The 14,015-nt window shown below is 35.9% G+C and overlaps 1 protein-coding gene across 1 annotated transcript in view; it reads left to right on the forward strand.

Annotated features, from left to right (window-relative positions):
* Window positions 1–14,015, forward strand: part of LOC145668581 (sodium-coupled monocarboxylate transporter 1-like) — a 40,367-nt gene that overhangs the window by 18,407 nt on the left and 7,945 nt on the right. The window contains exons 6-12 of the mRNA XM_081736588.1: window positions 845–999; window positions 4,149–4,289; window positions 6,201–6,309; window positions 6,454–6,563; window positions 7,828–8,011; window positions 9,912–9,998; window positions 12,196–12,365. Coding sequence (XP_081592714.1) covers window positions 845–999; window positions 4,149–4,289; window positions 6,201–6,309; window positions 6,454–6,563; window positions 7,828–8,011; window positions 9,912–9,998; window positions 12,196–12,365 — 956 coding nt within the window. The remainder of the gene's footprint in view (window positions 1–844; window positions 1,000–4,148; window positions 4,290–6,200; window positions 6,310–6,453; window positions 6,564–7,827; window positions 8,012–9,911; window positions 9,999–12,195; window positions 12,366–14,015) is intronic.

Raw genomic sequence — 14,015 nt, forward strand, 5'->3', positions numbered from 1 at the left:
TGTTTGGCTTTGGGTAAATGAATCTAAGCGTGGTAGAACAAGGCAACAAGCATCGAAAATGCACCACGTCCTGGAGATTCAAAACCAGCTGTGACACCCGAAATCATCAATAAAGTACAGTATATAACTTGATTTTAGGCGATAGACGAATGAAAGTGCGCGAGTTAGAAGAATTTACAGGCATCTCGGCTGCGCGGGTTCACTTCATTTTTCATAATGAATTGCACCTGGAAAAACTGCGCAAGGTGGGTGCCGCGTTTACTTACACTAGAAAAAGAAAAAAGACCATGTCGCTAAACAAAAATTGGCCGAGCTGCGATTTCAACTGCTTCTGCATTCTGCACATTCACCGGATCTAGCTCTCTCTGACTACCGTGTATTCTCGAAATTTAAAATTTTTCAGGCAGGACTAAAATTTGAGTCGAATAAAGGAAGGGATCATATAGAAAGTAAACGAGTATTTTGAAAGCCTCGAAGAAACTCATTTCCGCGAAGGAGTCACGAAGCTAGGGAAACCTTGGAGCAAATGCATTGAACATCGAAGGGACTATGTCGAAAAATAAAGTACGTTAAAACAAATTCAAATAGTCTTTTTCAATATCAAATCATGTTCCTTATCAAACCACTCTCGTTGTACTTTTCTGAGGAATGCTTGCCTTGACAGAGATCTCAGAAAGAAAAGAGAACGAACTATAGAAGACGATGAAAGTAATAGCGCACTCATATAGATAATAATTATTTATTATTTAATACGTAATTAGTGCGTTGATTAAAATGCAAACGTTAAAGTATTAATTTGAAATTACTTCTTACTGATGTTTATTTATTGACTTATGGTTTAAAGGGCGGATTGAAAGCAGTGATGTGGACGGATGCTTTCCAAGTGTCTGTGATGTTTCTCTCTATGTTAGCAGTCTACATAAAAGGGAACTACGATGTCGGTGGGATAGACATGGTGTGGCAAAGAAACAGAGACGGTGGGCGGCTAGAACTATTCGAGTAAGTACATGGTTATTACAAATGATTGACCCAATTTTATAAATTCACTGTAGCTTTATTGTTTGACATATTGCCACAAAACTTTGCAGACTTATTGAAAAACTCAAAAAGTTTAATAGTGATATATACAGGTTCTCTATATGTGTCCCCCTAGCAAGTATGCAAATAACAAATAGATAATCAAGTTCTTCCCGCACACTCGGTGCAGATGTCCCTATCAAGCCGTTGGAAAGCAATGTTGATGCGAGCTCTCAATTCTGTTACAGGTTTGTTGGCAGAGGAGGTGTAAACGCTGTATTTTTTTTTACATAACTCCACACAAAAAATCGCATGGAGCTAGGTCCGGAGAGCGTGGAGACCATGACAGATTACTGATTATCATCCTCACAACGACGGATCATTGTAGGCTGAAAACTTGATTTCCTCTTACAGAGGAATCCTGAACCTGTTAACTATGCATACCATCGTCGAATAGACTTGACATTTGCTGGATCGTTGTTGAACTTCGTTTGAAAGTGTCGTTGCACTGTTAGGACAGACTGATGTGAATGAAACTCGAACACAACATAAGTTTCTCTGCGTCTGTCGCCATCTTGAATAAATGCTCACTACTGCGCTCTCATGGCAGAAATCAGAAGCGAACGTGCAACATAAAAAAACCTTTTTAAGTTTTTCAACATGTCTGCATAGTTTTGTAACAATATGGTCAAATAATAAAGCAAAGCCACAGTGAATTTATGAAATCGGGTCAATCATTTGTAATAATCCGGTAGATGTTACCTGGATTTTTTTTGATAGATAACATTTATTAGCATAGAAAATACTAGGTCTCTTCATTAAAAAGGTATTCTTTTTCTTGTTGCATGAGTGTATGTTGCTTTATATTTTTCTTCTCCAATATATTTTCCTAAGTTAGGGTGACCAGATAAAAAAAAAAAGAAGAAAAACTGAACAGTGGACAAACTGGCATAATTTGACAATATCTCTAGGCATAATCATTGTTGCATTGTTATTCATGACAATGAGGAAGAACCCTCTAGCTTCTCCAAATAATACGATTTCTATTTATTTAACCCTATTCCAATTTTAATTTTAACATTACATTTTAACAATTAACAGGAGCAACGACTAGGGGCATGGTTTTCTATTGAATATCGTATTTTTTGACGACTGAATTTCTTGTAGAAGGGTTGTTCTTTCCTTCAAAAATCTGTAGAAGTCATTACAAGAAATTAACTAGTATAATATGTAACTAAGAACCAAAAACTGAACGATTTTTTTTTTTTTGAAAAAGGGGTATTTTGCGTACTGTTTGCCTTTTTCGAGGGACACCAAACGACTTTCTGAAAAAGGGACAATCCCTTTACAAATCACATTATTCTCTTATTTTTAATCATGAGAAAATCCTAACATCCAGTTACATTGATTAAGTAAGGAGTTTATTTCCTTGTTGCTGCATTACTTAATTAGCAAATTAATATTACGAAAAACGTGGAGGAAATATTGTTTGCATGTTTTAATAGCTATCATCTTCAAAATTAATAATCGTTGGGTGTTTCTAGGGAGATTTCTATTCTATTTATCACCGGAACCCAATGACTTGGACAGGGCTAACGGATAAGATTACTGTACTGCCTCTTTAGTTCTCCTTGTTCATTCAAACTTGCATTTCGAGATTTTGTGTAAGATTTTAAAGAAGAGTACGCAGTAATTCAGCACCACCTGAATATAATCAAAATAACACGACATCACCTTAGCAAACTAATCATATTTGCATATTGATGCTACTAGGAACATCCTTCCTCTACTGTAGTAAGAAAATTTGAGTTGCTATGCATCTTATCACAAGTTTTTTTTTTTTTTAAGCTAGCTAGCAGGGAATAACCATGCGAAATGACGAAACAGGGGTAAGACAAAGCTATTCATTGGGAGTTGCCCATCATCCACATCGCTAGAAAGACACTAGTGTTCAATCAATCTGCAGCAGCGAGTGTGAAAACATATCGGATGTAATCGAAGCGCCCGCCAAGTGTGAACTACGTGATGTACTTCGATCTCTGCAGACAGTTTCTGAGTTCCCTGAAACTCCAAGATCAGACAGTTCAGGAATCATAACATACGCCTTTTTCATGAACCACAAATGATTCACGCGTTCATCAAGGTCACGTAACCACCAGAGATTTCCACTCTTAGCTGCTCTCATTATGTATGTCGGTAAATTTTTGTCTAAATTCTCTGCAGCAGTCGTTCCCGCTGCAATCCTTACTCATTAAATGATGAATTGCGGCTGTGTAATGACTCTCCGTCTCGAGGAATCTAATTAGATGACGTAGTTCACACTTGGTGGCCGCTTCAATGGTACTCGATACGTTTTCAAGCTCGCTACTCCACAACGGTTCAATGGCAGTGTCCAATGGACAATTTAGTTTCATTCCCGTTTCGTCATTTCATGTGGTTTCTCTGGTGACATGGAGGTTGAAAAAAAATAGTTCAGTCTAGTTAGACAACGTGGTCCCGTCTTTGGTTCCGACGGAGCATAGAATTTTTAATGTTTCACTCAGCATCATATGAGACAATTGGGAGCTACTTGATTGAAAAGACACCGTACCTAGTTTGGAAAGCCGGATATAACGGCGATGGAAGTCGATGTACTGATCACATGTCACCAAACATGAATCGGTCAGCGTCGGCCATAGTTCTTGGAGGACTGTAACGTCAGAGAATATGGAAACCCTAAGATGAAGTGGCTTTAAAAAAATGAAAAGAAAAAGAGAAAGGGAACCAGATCGAAGATGTGCTGTATTTGGTCGGTTTCGCTTTGTTTTCTTATGTAACACATAGGTTACGGAATAGATAGACAGATAATGTAACACAGATAGACGGAATCTATTTTTTTCTAAGAGGAGTGCCAAGCCACGTCATACTTAAATGAACGCTTTTTAGTGATAAAAAACAAATATTTCTAGAAAATAGTGAAGATAAATTGATGGTTCTTAATTTGATAGATCTACAACTAAATCTCAATTTTGGCGATTGTTCCCCTTCCTTGTATAAGACAATCATTGCACCTTTCTTTTCCTTTATGTATCACTTTTATTTTAACTCTTTTTCTTACAGCAATATAAATTATATTTTATTCTTTTTTAAAGTTTCGATCCAAACCCTGGAGTGAGGCATACCTTCTGGACCTTATTATTTGGTGGCTATTTTACATGGGTAACTATATATGGTGTGAACCAGGCTCAAGTTCAACGATACTTATCAGTTCCGTCTATTAAAAAAGCACAAGTGTAAGTATGGAAATGCTTCCTTTTTAAGCATAAATATATTAGTAAATTCTTTTGCAATTTTAAAAAACAGATATTTGTCCTTTTTTGAATCACAATAGATAGCAAATATTCAACTTACTTGTTTGAAAGAACATGTGGTAGAAATGCAAGGTGTAGCACGTAAAACAACTTTTAGGGAAAACAAAATTTAATGTTTTAAGGCTAAATGCTTCCTGTAAACATCTTCCGTTTATTTAACTAATTGATGTCAAACAAAAAATCAAAATTACTCTTTAAATCTATTTCAGTGAAATTGAGTATTACGGAAATCTGGTATCATTCACTATAACAAAAAAGAACTAAAAAGAAATAAAATTTAACATTTTCCTATGGTGCGGGCAGTGGCGGCGGTTGGACGTTAAAAGTGGGGGGGCAAGACATGATCTGAATGTTTGATATCAATGTTAGTTTTCCTGCTTGCTTGTAACACTTTGTTTGACGAAAGGTTGTATAACTATTAGAATACTGTCTTTTTCAGTTAAAATACCGTATATCTTGTTTCATATTTATTAAGTAAATTGACAAGAGCAACGCAAGTAGATGCCCTTGCCCTTTGTAGTACTAGCCCTTTGTACTCTTAAACAACGAAGGTGTAAGAAGAGATTTGATTCCTTGCTCATGAATATCTGTCTGGAAAATTGTGTGATCAGATTAGGGGTCTATTTAATAACAAATTTGCAAAACAAACAAATTTGCAATTTGCAGACAGAAAGAATAATATTAATCAAATAATCATAGTAATGAATAATGAGGCTTATTTTGCAAAAGTTATATTGAAACTGGAAATTAATGAACAACTTATATTTTTAATTCCACGCATGCTATTATGTGTTATTACTCTTAGAATGACGGTGAATACTACAAGCATATGCTACGACATTTAAAGAAATACTTTTGCAGCTTCCCGAAACATGTTCGCTGCCATTAAGTACAGTTTTCACTTTCTTGGAATATATCAAAACTCGGCAATACTTAGTCACTCTACATTTCAGTTATACAAAATAATCCTAAAACCTAGAATTATTCTGAATTCACTAAATTTAATTGTATATACAAAACTTTATATATACATCCCTAAACTCGTATATTACACTGCAAAATTAATATTCCTTACTGAGCTCCTTTGTGGCTAAGCGGTTAGCGTACACGCCTTTGGCGTGGAAGATCCGGGCTCGATTCCGGGGGTTCGGGGGAGCTCACGTGGTTCGGACTTCACGTTGATCATTAACTACACGTCTTATATAACTTCGCTGCTGAACAGGATGTTAAACTGAAAAAAATCAAATCAAAATATTCCTTATTATTAGAAAAAAAAAAATACATTTTAGGAACTGTCAATTTTTGTGCAATTAAAGAATAACTTGTGAAGGACTTCTTTTCTTGCGTAATGTTATCTCAATTAGTTCCAGAGCGGCTGACTAACATATCGAGCCCTTGCAAGAAGAAATGAAAGTACGCTTGAATTGTGGCGCTCCAATAAGTTAATTTTTGGACCCTTTTTAGTGGCAATTCAAACGCAATTCCTGTAGCTTTCTTAATTCCACGGGAAGACAACCAATACGTACTCATAGAACGACAAATATTTTATGGCACCATTTTTATTCTATGAACCAATAATACATACAACACTTTATATTTCCAAATGAAACTAGGCTATATACATTAATGTGTAATTTCAAAAAAGTGGGGGGCCAACATCCCCCATTTGCCCCCCCCCCTAATCGCCGCCCATGGGTGCGGGGCTTTACGAACACTCTGTATAATAGAAACAGATGTTAATTGTAGATTATGTTTAGTTTAATAAGAATTTAGTTTTTGTAATATTCCAATCACTAATACGAAAGTTAATGATTTTTAAAAATTCTTTTCCAGGGCATTGTGGATAAATTTCTTGGGACTTCTATCAATACTTTTAATCTGCTGTTTTGGTGGTCTTGTCCTATACGCCAAATACTACGATTGCGATCCTCTTTCAACCAAGGTATGCAATGTTATTAAATACATATGTTGTTATTGAATACAGTTTTAAATACATGAACGTATGAAATATATGCAATGAAAATAATTAACGAAATGGTTTAGCTTCTTATATTTAAGCACTTTAAAAAAATGTTTAATCTTTCAGTTAGTTAAGCAGGCGGACCAACTTCTTCCCTTATTTGTTATGGACACGCTGGGTGATTCTGCAGGATTTCCTGGACTGTTTGTGGCTGGAATTTTCAGCGCAGCTCTCAGGTAAGAGTTATCGTTATACATCTTAATTACATAAAGCAGTAACTATTTTAGCATGTACTTTAAGTATTGTTAAACTCCGATTAGATGTGACTTACCTTTAAAGAAGCGTTTTGTTGGGGACGCCGCCAGGTTTTATTTTGGGAGGGAGCAACCTGAGGGGCAGAGAAATTTTCAGAGGGAACTTATTTTTTGGTATACCGAAAATAGTAGTTTCATATTACTTGACCTACGTTACAATACATCTGGGAGGCAGCCGAGGATATGCATAGCCACCAGGGGCACTCATTCCCCTTCCCCTCTTTAGTGTTGTACTAGGCACCACTAGAAGATTGTTAGAAATGAACTGCTATAAGAATAATATTTTCTAATGGCACTTGAACAAGTTCGTAAATTTTCAGTGGCCAATTGCATTTGGAGATGTCAGAGGGGGACAAGGTTGGAAATTCTTTTGTAAAATGAAATGAAATCTATAAGTTTTACGTCCCACATTTATGCAGGCTAGGCTAAAAGAGATGGAGATGATGAAAATGAATGAAATGAAGAAAGTGGAAGGAAACGGGAGACCTCCGAGAAAACCCACGCACACAGTTTTTGTCCATGACAAAGTTTACTTGGCACGAGCTGGGATCGAATCAAGGACCCCATGCAACTGAGGTGAACGCTCTACCACTGAGCCACCACGGCCGTGAGAAGTTCTTTTGTGTTCCTCTTAGAAATCACATCGCCATAGTAAAGTACTGCTAATTCGGCACCAAGTGACAATTTCAGTGAGTACAACGCGACGGAATTCCTCCCATCTACCCGGAGAATATCTCTGATCATGCGCAACGTGCTCCCCTGTGTACTCAAAATTTTCAGAAATCATCACTTGTTCTGCCTGTGCGGAGTAGATTTGGAACGACATTATCCGAGGTTATCCGGAGTTCGGGACTGCAGAAAGCGAAAACTACTAGAGGAATTCACTTCCTATTCTCTTATAGCTTTATTGTTATCGAGCTTGTTTCCATGCATATGTTCGGAGGTTCTAGCTTTACGCTTTAAGTAACGCTTTGGATTAAAAAAAAGAAAGCATTAGTTGGTTTGCATATCACTTTAGCTCAGTTTGATTCGTCATTGGGCCATGAAGTAAAGCAAAAATCATAGATCACAACAACTACAAAATTTAGCTATACGTTCCAAAAGGTGTATGAGAAGTAGATTACATGAGAAACAAACACCATGAAATTTGAGCTATAATTGTTTACGTATTTCATTTATCTTTCAGTACGGTGTCCAGTGGTCTTAACTCATTAGCAGCTACCACGTTGAAGGATTTTGTAGGTCAATACTGGAAAAAAGACTTGTCTGATGAGGCTGCTGCCAAATGGTCTAAATGGATTTCCTTATTTTTTGGTCTACTGTGCTACGGGTTGGTATTTGTTGCAGAACAATTGGGTGATGTTTTGCAGGTAAGGAGAATACTGGAAAATACTATATATTTATAACAATAATTTCCAACTTACCAGCGTATAACGTAGGAGTGGGCTTTTATGATCAGAAACACAAGCATTGGCGTAACTAGATATTTTCCTAGGGGTGCACACCTCCTGGTCTCTTTAATTACACCTATGGCCAGGAGAAACAACAAACTGAGCAAAAAAAAAAAAAAAAAAAAAAAAAACGGAAGAGAACGAGATAGGGGGAATGGAATAAAGTAAGTGTTGGCAGTGTTAGTTTAGTCATGACTCCACAAATAGTGTATCTACAAATCATTGATTGGTCCTTGTTTACCTGCCACCACTGCTTTCTATCAACGCTTGGTTTGTTGCCTTCTCCTTGTTCTCTATGATTAGTTTACTGAGAATCCAAACATCAGAGTAAGACGTCACAGATCATTCAATTGGAAAAGATTGATTTATGAAACCAGAGTTTTTCTTTTAATCTTTTGCATTTATTCAGAGTTGTTCTGTTTCTATATCATGGCTCAGAATTAAATATTTCATGTAATAGATACAAAACTACATAGGCAAAACTACATTCAACGTGAAAAAGGAAAGCAGATATTCATTATATTTACCTAGGTATGTAAGAGAGATAAGAAATATATACGTAAACACATTTCTACAAGTAGATACATTAAATAGGTTTTAAAAGGTTACACTTTTTCTTGCCAGCGATACTTGACTTTTTAAAAATTTTGATTTCAATTCAGAGTCTCTTTCAGCACCTAGGGTATATCAGACTTGGACCTGTAGCTTAACGTGGGTTCCGAACCACATGAGCTCCCCGGGAATTGAACCCGGGTATTTCATACCAAAGACGCGTAAGCTAGCAGCTTAACCATGACAAGCTCTGTCAGCGAGACTTGAATCTGCACATTTGATGCGCTCATTTGTTGCTGGAGTGCTCCTCCCTAAAGGTCGAAGGAGAACATTATATATATATATATATATATATGTATATATATATATATATATATATATATATATATATATATATATATATATATATATATATATATATATATATATATATATATATACATTTTGATCAGTATACGGTATTTATCACATCATTTCCCAGTGACTAAGAACACAAAGTATATATAGAAAGAACACCGTGGCACTTCCTATTTCGCGTTCCTTCATTCATTCACATAATTCTTTAAACACCACCGTGGTATTATTTTCACACTGAAAAATTAACACCGTCGTCTAATTGAACACGTTCAACATCGGTTCTGTGTCAAACCGGTAACACCAAACCTGTATTGACCACAACACCTAACATTTGGTGTTGAAATAACATCTCTGGCCTGTTGAGTTGCTCAGTATACTCTTCTTGTCATGCATTGCCGTGAGAAAAGGAGCAAATCATGCATTTTTCATTTCTATTAGTCAGACCAGATGAAACATATTTCGCGAGTTGGATCGGTCTTTTGGCCGTCATTGTTATGAAGCACGATATTTTGTGCTTTCAAAATTAAGTTCCGCTAATTTAATTCAAAATATATTTCTTTGACAAACAACACCAAAATCAGGATAATAGAATGTTACTTACCAGTACGAAAAATATTGCATTTTCCTGTCTTACGTCAGATTGGAATGATCATACCATCGGCAATAAATTTCCTCAAAAAATGGGCATGCTCAAGGTTACTAATATGTGTTGTTCAGCTTTATATTCGAGGATTATCTCGGTTCCGAAATGCGAGCCCTATTTTCCTTCTTTGTTAAAATAAAAATTACAGTATGTATCAATTTACCAGTGTATTTCAAGCAGCGCGGGTATGTAATTTTACTAATCCTGAAAACAATATCAGCAAATTTTATCACACATTTATGTAATTATGTTATTATTTAATTATAGGCAGCTCTCAGTATATTTGGAATGGTAGGAGGACCTGTGTTTGGAGTTTTCACACTAGGAATGTTCTTTCCATGGGCTAACTCGAAAGTAAGTAATATTATACGTATTGCGTTTTCTTTTCTTCTTCGTTTCTCTATTTCCTTCTCGAGTAATTTATTGCATCTGACAGGGACGTACGCCGGAATTTATTTCGGGGGTTTAAATTCAATATGAGGATAAATTATATTAAAATTCGTGAAATTACCCCTAAAATAAGACCAAATTTACGGAAAAGTTGGAATTTCGGGAGGTTCCTGACCTCCCCCCAGGACCCTCTCATGCGTACATCAATGTGTGTAGACCATTGTAAAGGAAGATAGGTTACCTGCATGCCCACCACTGCATACTGGTACTAGATCTCGAACTACAGGTATCTTCCCAATTATTTTTCTATGTATGTGTTTATGCGTGTAATTTGTAGGATGAAATATAAGATGATATTTCCGTTAAATCATTATTTGATTTGGCCACCAATATACAAGAGCTGCTTAATTTTTTTCCAAAACAGAATTAGAGGTAGCTCGTAATCCTCATTGTAGATACATGTGACATCTCATAATGACGTCACAGCATTGACGCTCACCTTAGTCAGTGATGAGTAAGAGCAAATCCGTGTTAAACTTAGTTTTAAAAGTGAAAAACATGGCTACAGATACGTACGAAATATTACCCAGTAGCATTCAGTGATGCAACAATGAGTCGTGCAACTACCTATTAGCGGATTGTATGTTTCCAAACTGGAAGAATGTCCGTGAAGTATGATTCCTGTTCTGATCGTCCATCCATAAGCCGGAATGATGAGAAAATTGCCCAGGTTAGTGGACTTGGAAGTCTGATCGTTCACTGACTGCCCGTGAAATTGTGGGGAATTTAAAACATTTCCGTTAGTTTATAACACAATTCTTACACTAAGATCTAGAGATGCTGTATGTATCGGTGAAAATTCGTTACAAGAGTTCTCACACAAAATAAAAGACACTCATTTCACCATCATCAAGGGAACTGGAGGAAACAGCTGCCAACGATCCAATAATCCATGGCCAATATTATCACAGAGTTTACGGATACGACCCCGAAATCAAGGTGATTTGTTAATGATAGTCATCTGGATTCACAATATCTTAAAAGGCCAGACAAGTCAGAGCTCGAATGAAAGCGCTACTAATTGTTTTTTGGACATATATTTGAGATCACGCTTCACGACTTTTTTTAAGGCACACAAACTGTCAATAAAGTGGTCTACACAACTATGTTATAACGGTTATGCGATTCCGTTTGTCGTGAACGACCGGGCAAGTGGGAATCGGAACACTGGCGTTTCAGCATGATAATTACTTCATGTGATATTCCAGAAATGGTATCCGATTTCTTCAAGAATATTCATTCGTTTACTAAATGATTGCAATACTAGTAATAAAATGTTCTTAACATACATCAGGTGTTATTGAATACCAAATTGTAATGTGCATTTATAAAATATTTCATTTTTGCCTTCACATTAATGTTTAATATAAGGAACACAAAAAATGCTTCGAAACTGTACTGCAGAGTCTTTTTGCCCTTGAAACAACATGAGCCAGTCTTTTTCCACGACAAGCAGGGAATCCTTCTCCCACTTTCATCGTGTGGAGCTCGCAAAACCAGCACGGAGCTGAGAGACTCCGTATTCCCGCCCGCCTCTTCTCATTTCATTTCCCCTTCCACCGGCCACGAGGAGGTAGGTAGAAAGCACGGTTTTTCAGTCACGTTGAAAGTGTGATTACATTGTACGTAAGAGCAGACGTTTAAAAGGCTGTTCCCTAAGGCAAGTCAACACGAGAAAGAACCAACCCAGAACACGTGAACAGAGGGTAATATCCAGCATCGCAATTTACACTATGTTGGCGAATCTCTAATGATATCAATCAGGGTTGCAGAGTCCATATTAAAGCAATTAAAATTTTCGTTGTCGTTCTTCATTCCTATACAATAATTATTTTTCATTTTTTAAAAATAATAATTATTGTTCGAATTAACTTAAAAAGATGAGACTTGTGACTACATAACTGAGCCACACCTGATAAAAATCAAAACATCAATGAACTTCTATTAAGAATTATCTGTTTTCTTCCAATTCTTTGTGTTTAATCAGCTTTTGAATTGACGTTCTATGAATTTAGTATTTCAAATTCAGTTAAATAATTATATATATATATATAAATTATGTATTATAAGCTTAATAATATTTTTAATAATAATCTTCCAGGGAGCAATTGTTGGAACACTGTCTGGTTTAGCGTTTGTTTTCTGGATAGGTATAGGAGCACAGGTATCGAAAGCTCAAGGACTGATTCATATACCAAAGAAGCCATTAACTACGGAAGGGTGCCTCTATAATTTCACTACACCGCTTCCCATAAGTTTAAATGTGCCAAGGTAAGATAAGTACTTGTTTTCAAACTTTTCTGTTGGTTGCACTGTTGCGATACCTATATAAATATCATTTGTGTTGACAGATTCGATTTTCTTCCCATGTTTTGGATGTATTCGGACTATGTTTCTATCTCCATTAATGGGAAAATGGCTAAGAGAAAGTATGTATTATTCCGTTGTTGGTTGAAATAGTTTTAGAGAAAGTTATCGATATAACATTTCCTCCAAATTAGCTTATCGTGTTAAGGAAACTTTCGGTGAGCGGAAATGGACGTTTAAAAAACGTAGGAGCTCTTTCTGGTCTGGAAAAATCTAGCCATTTTAATATTATGTATCAAGGGTGAGCAGTATGGACCTTGCTTTGCAAAGATAATAAACCTTTGTCCGTATGAATTATCATGAACTCATTGCACTGTTTAATTGGGTGCTAGGCGACATTAAATGAACTTTATTGTGAGACTGTCACGCTCATAATGACGAAGTGAAAATATGCGTGAAGTTCTATATCAAACTGGAACATTCCTGTATGGAAATAACATGGCTCGTGAGAGAAGTCACATCGGTAACAATTACAATTTTATCGCTACAAACCAAGGAAGGAGCAAAATTTTATCGCAACATACTAGGGAAAAAGGACACTTTTCTCATTACAAACTAAGGAAAGAGTAGAATTTTATGACTACAAACTAAAGAAAGAGCACAATTTTATCGCTAGAAACTAAGGAAAGAGCACAATTTTATCACTAAAAACTAATGAAAGAGGACAATTTTATCGCTACAAACTAAGGAAAAAACAAAATTTTATCGCTAGAAACTAAGGAAAGAGGACAATTTTATTGCTACAAACTAAGAAAAGAACACAATTTTATCGCTACAAATTAAGGAAAGAACACAATTTTATCACTACCGACTAAGGAAAGAGTAGAATTTTATCACTATAAAACTAAAGAAAGAGCACAATTTTATCGCTAGAAACTAAGGAAAAAGAACAATTTTATCACTAGAAACTAAGGAAAGAGGACAATTTTATCGCTACAAAATAAGGAAAGAACAAAATTTTATTGCTAGAAACTAAGGAAAGAGAACAATTTTATTGCTACAAACTGAAGAAAGAACATAATTTTATCGCTACAAACTAAGGAAAGAACAAAATTTTGTCACTACAAACTAAGGAAAGAGTAGAATGTTATCACTACAAACTAAGGAAATGGTATTCATCTACTGCATACAAGAAGTAGGACATTAATTAAGTTTACTTCCCTTAACTTGTAGGGATTGAATTGTAGTTGGTACCGACGTGACTTCTTTCAAGAGCTGTACTACTGATTAAGTTGGTTATGGTGTCTATATTACCAGTACTTTTCTTCAAGCGCATACAAATAACAAGGAATATTACCTTGAGTAAGAATAAGAGAGTCGATTAAGGAAGTGCAGTACAAATAAAACTACTATACAGTTTGGGCACTGGTATTGCGGTCACTAAATCTATCCGCAGAGTCACGTACAAGTGATTTTGGCAGAACATTAGATTACTCTTGTGATTCAACTTTTCCGTAACACTATATTTGTAACTCTGCGAACTCCCTACTTTTCCCAAAGATAAGCCTAATTTTAAGAGAAGGTGTTTTTGATCGTAGATGCAATTGGAGAGAA

The sequence above is a fragment of the Thermobia domestica genome, chromosome 13 (genome assembly GCF_964235325.1).
Source record: "Thermobia domestica chromosome 13, izTheDome1.hap1.1, whole genome shotgun sequence".
NCBI classification, from domain to species: domain Eukaryota; kingdom Metazoa; phylum Arthropoda; class Insecta; order Zygentoma; family Lepismatidae; genus Thermobia; species Thermobia domestica.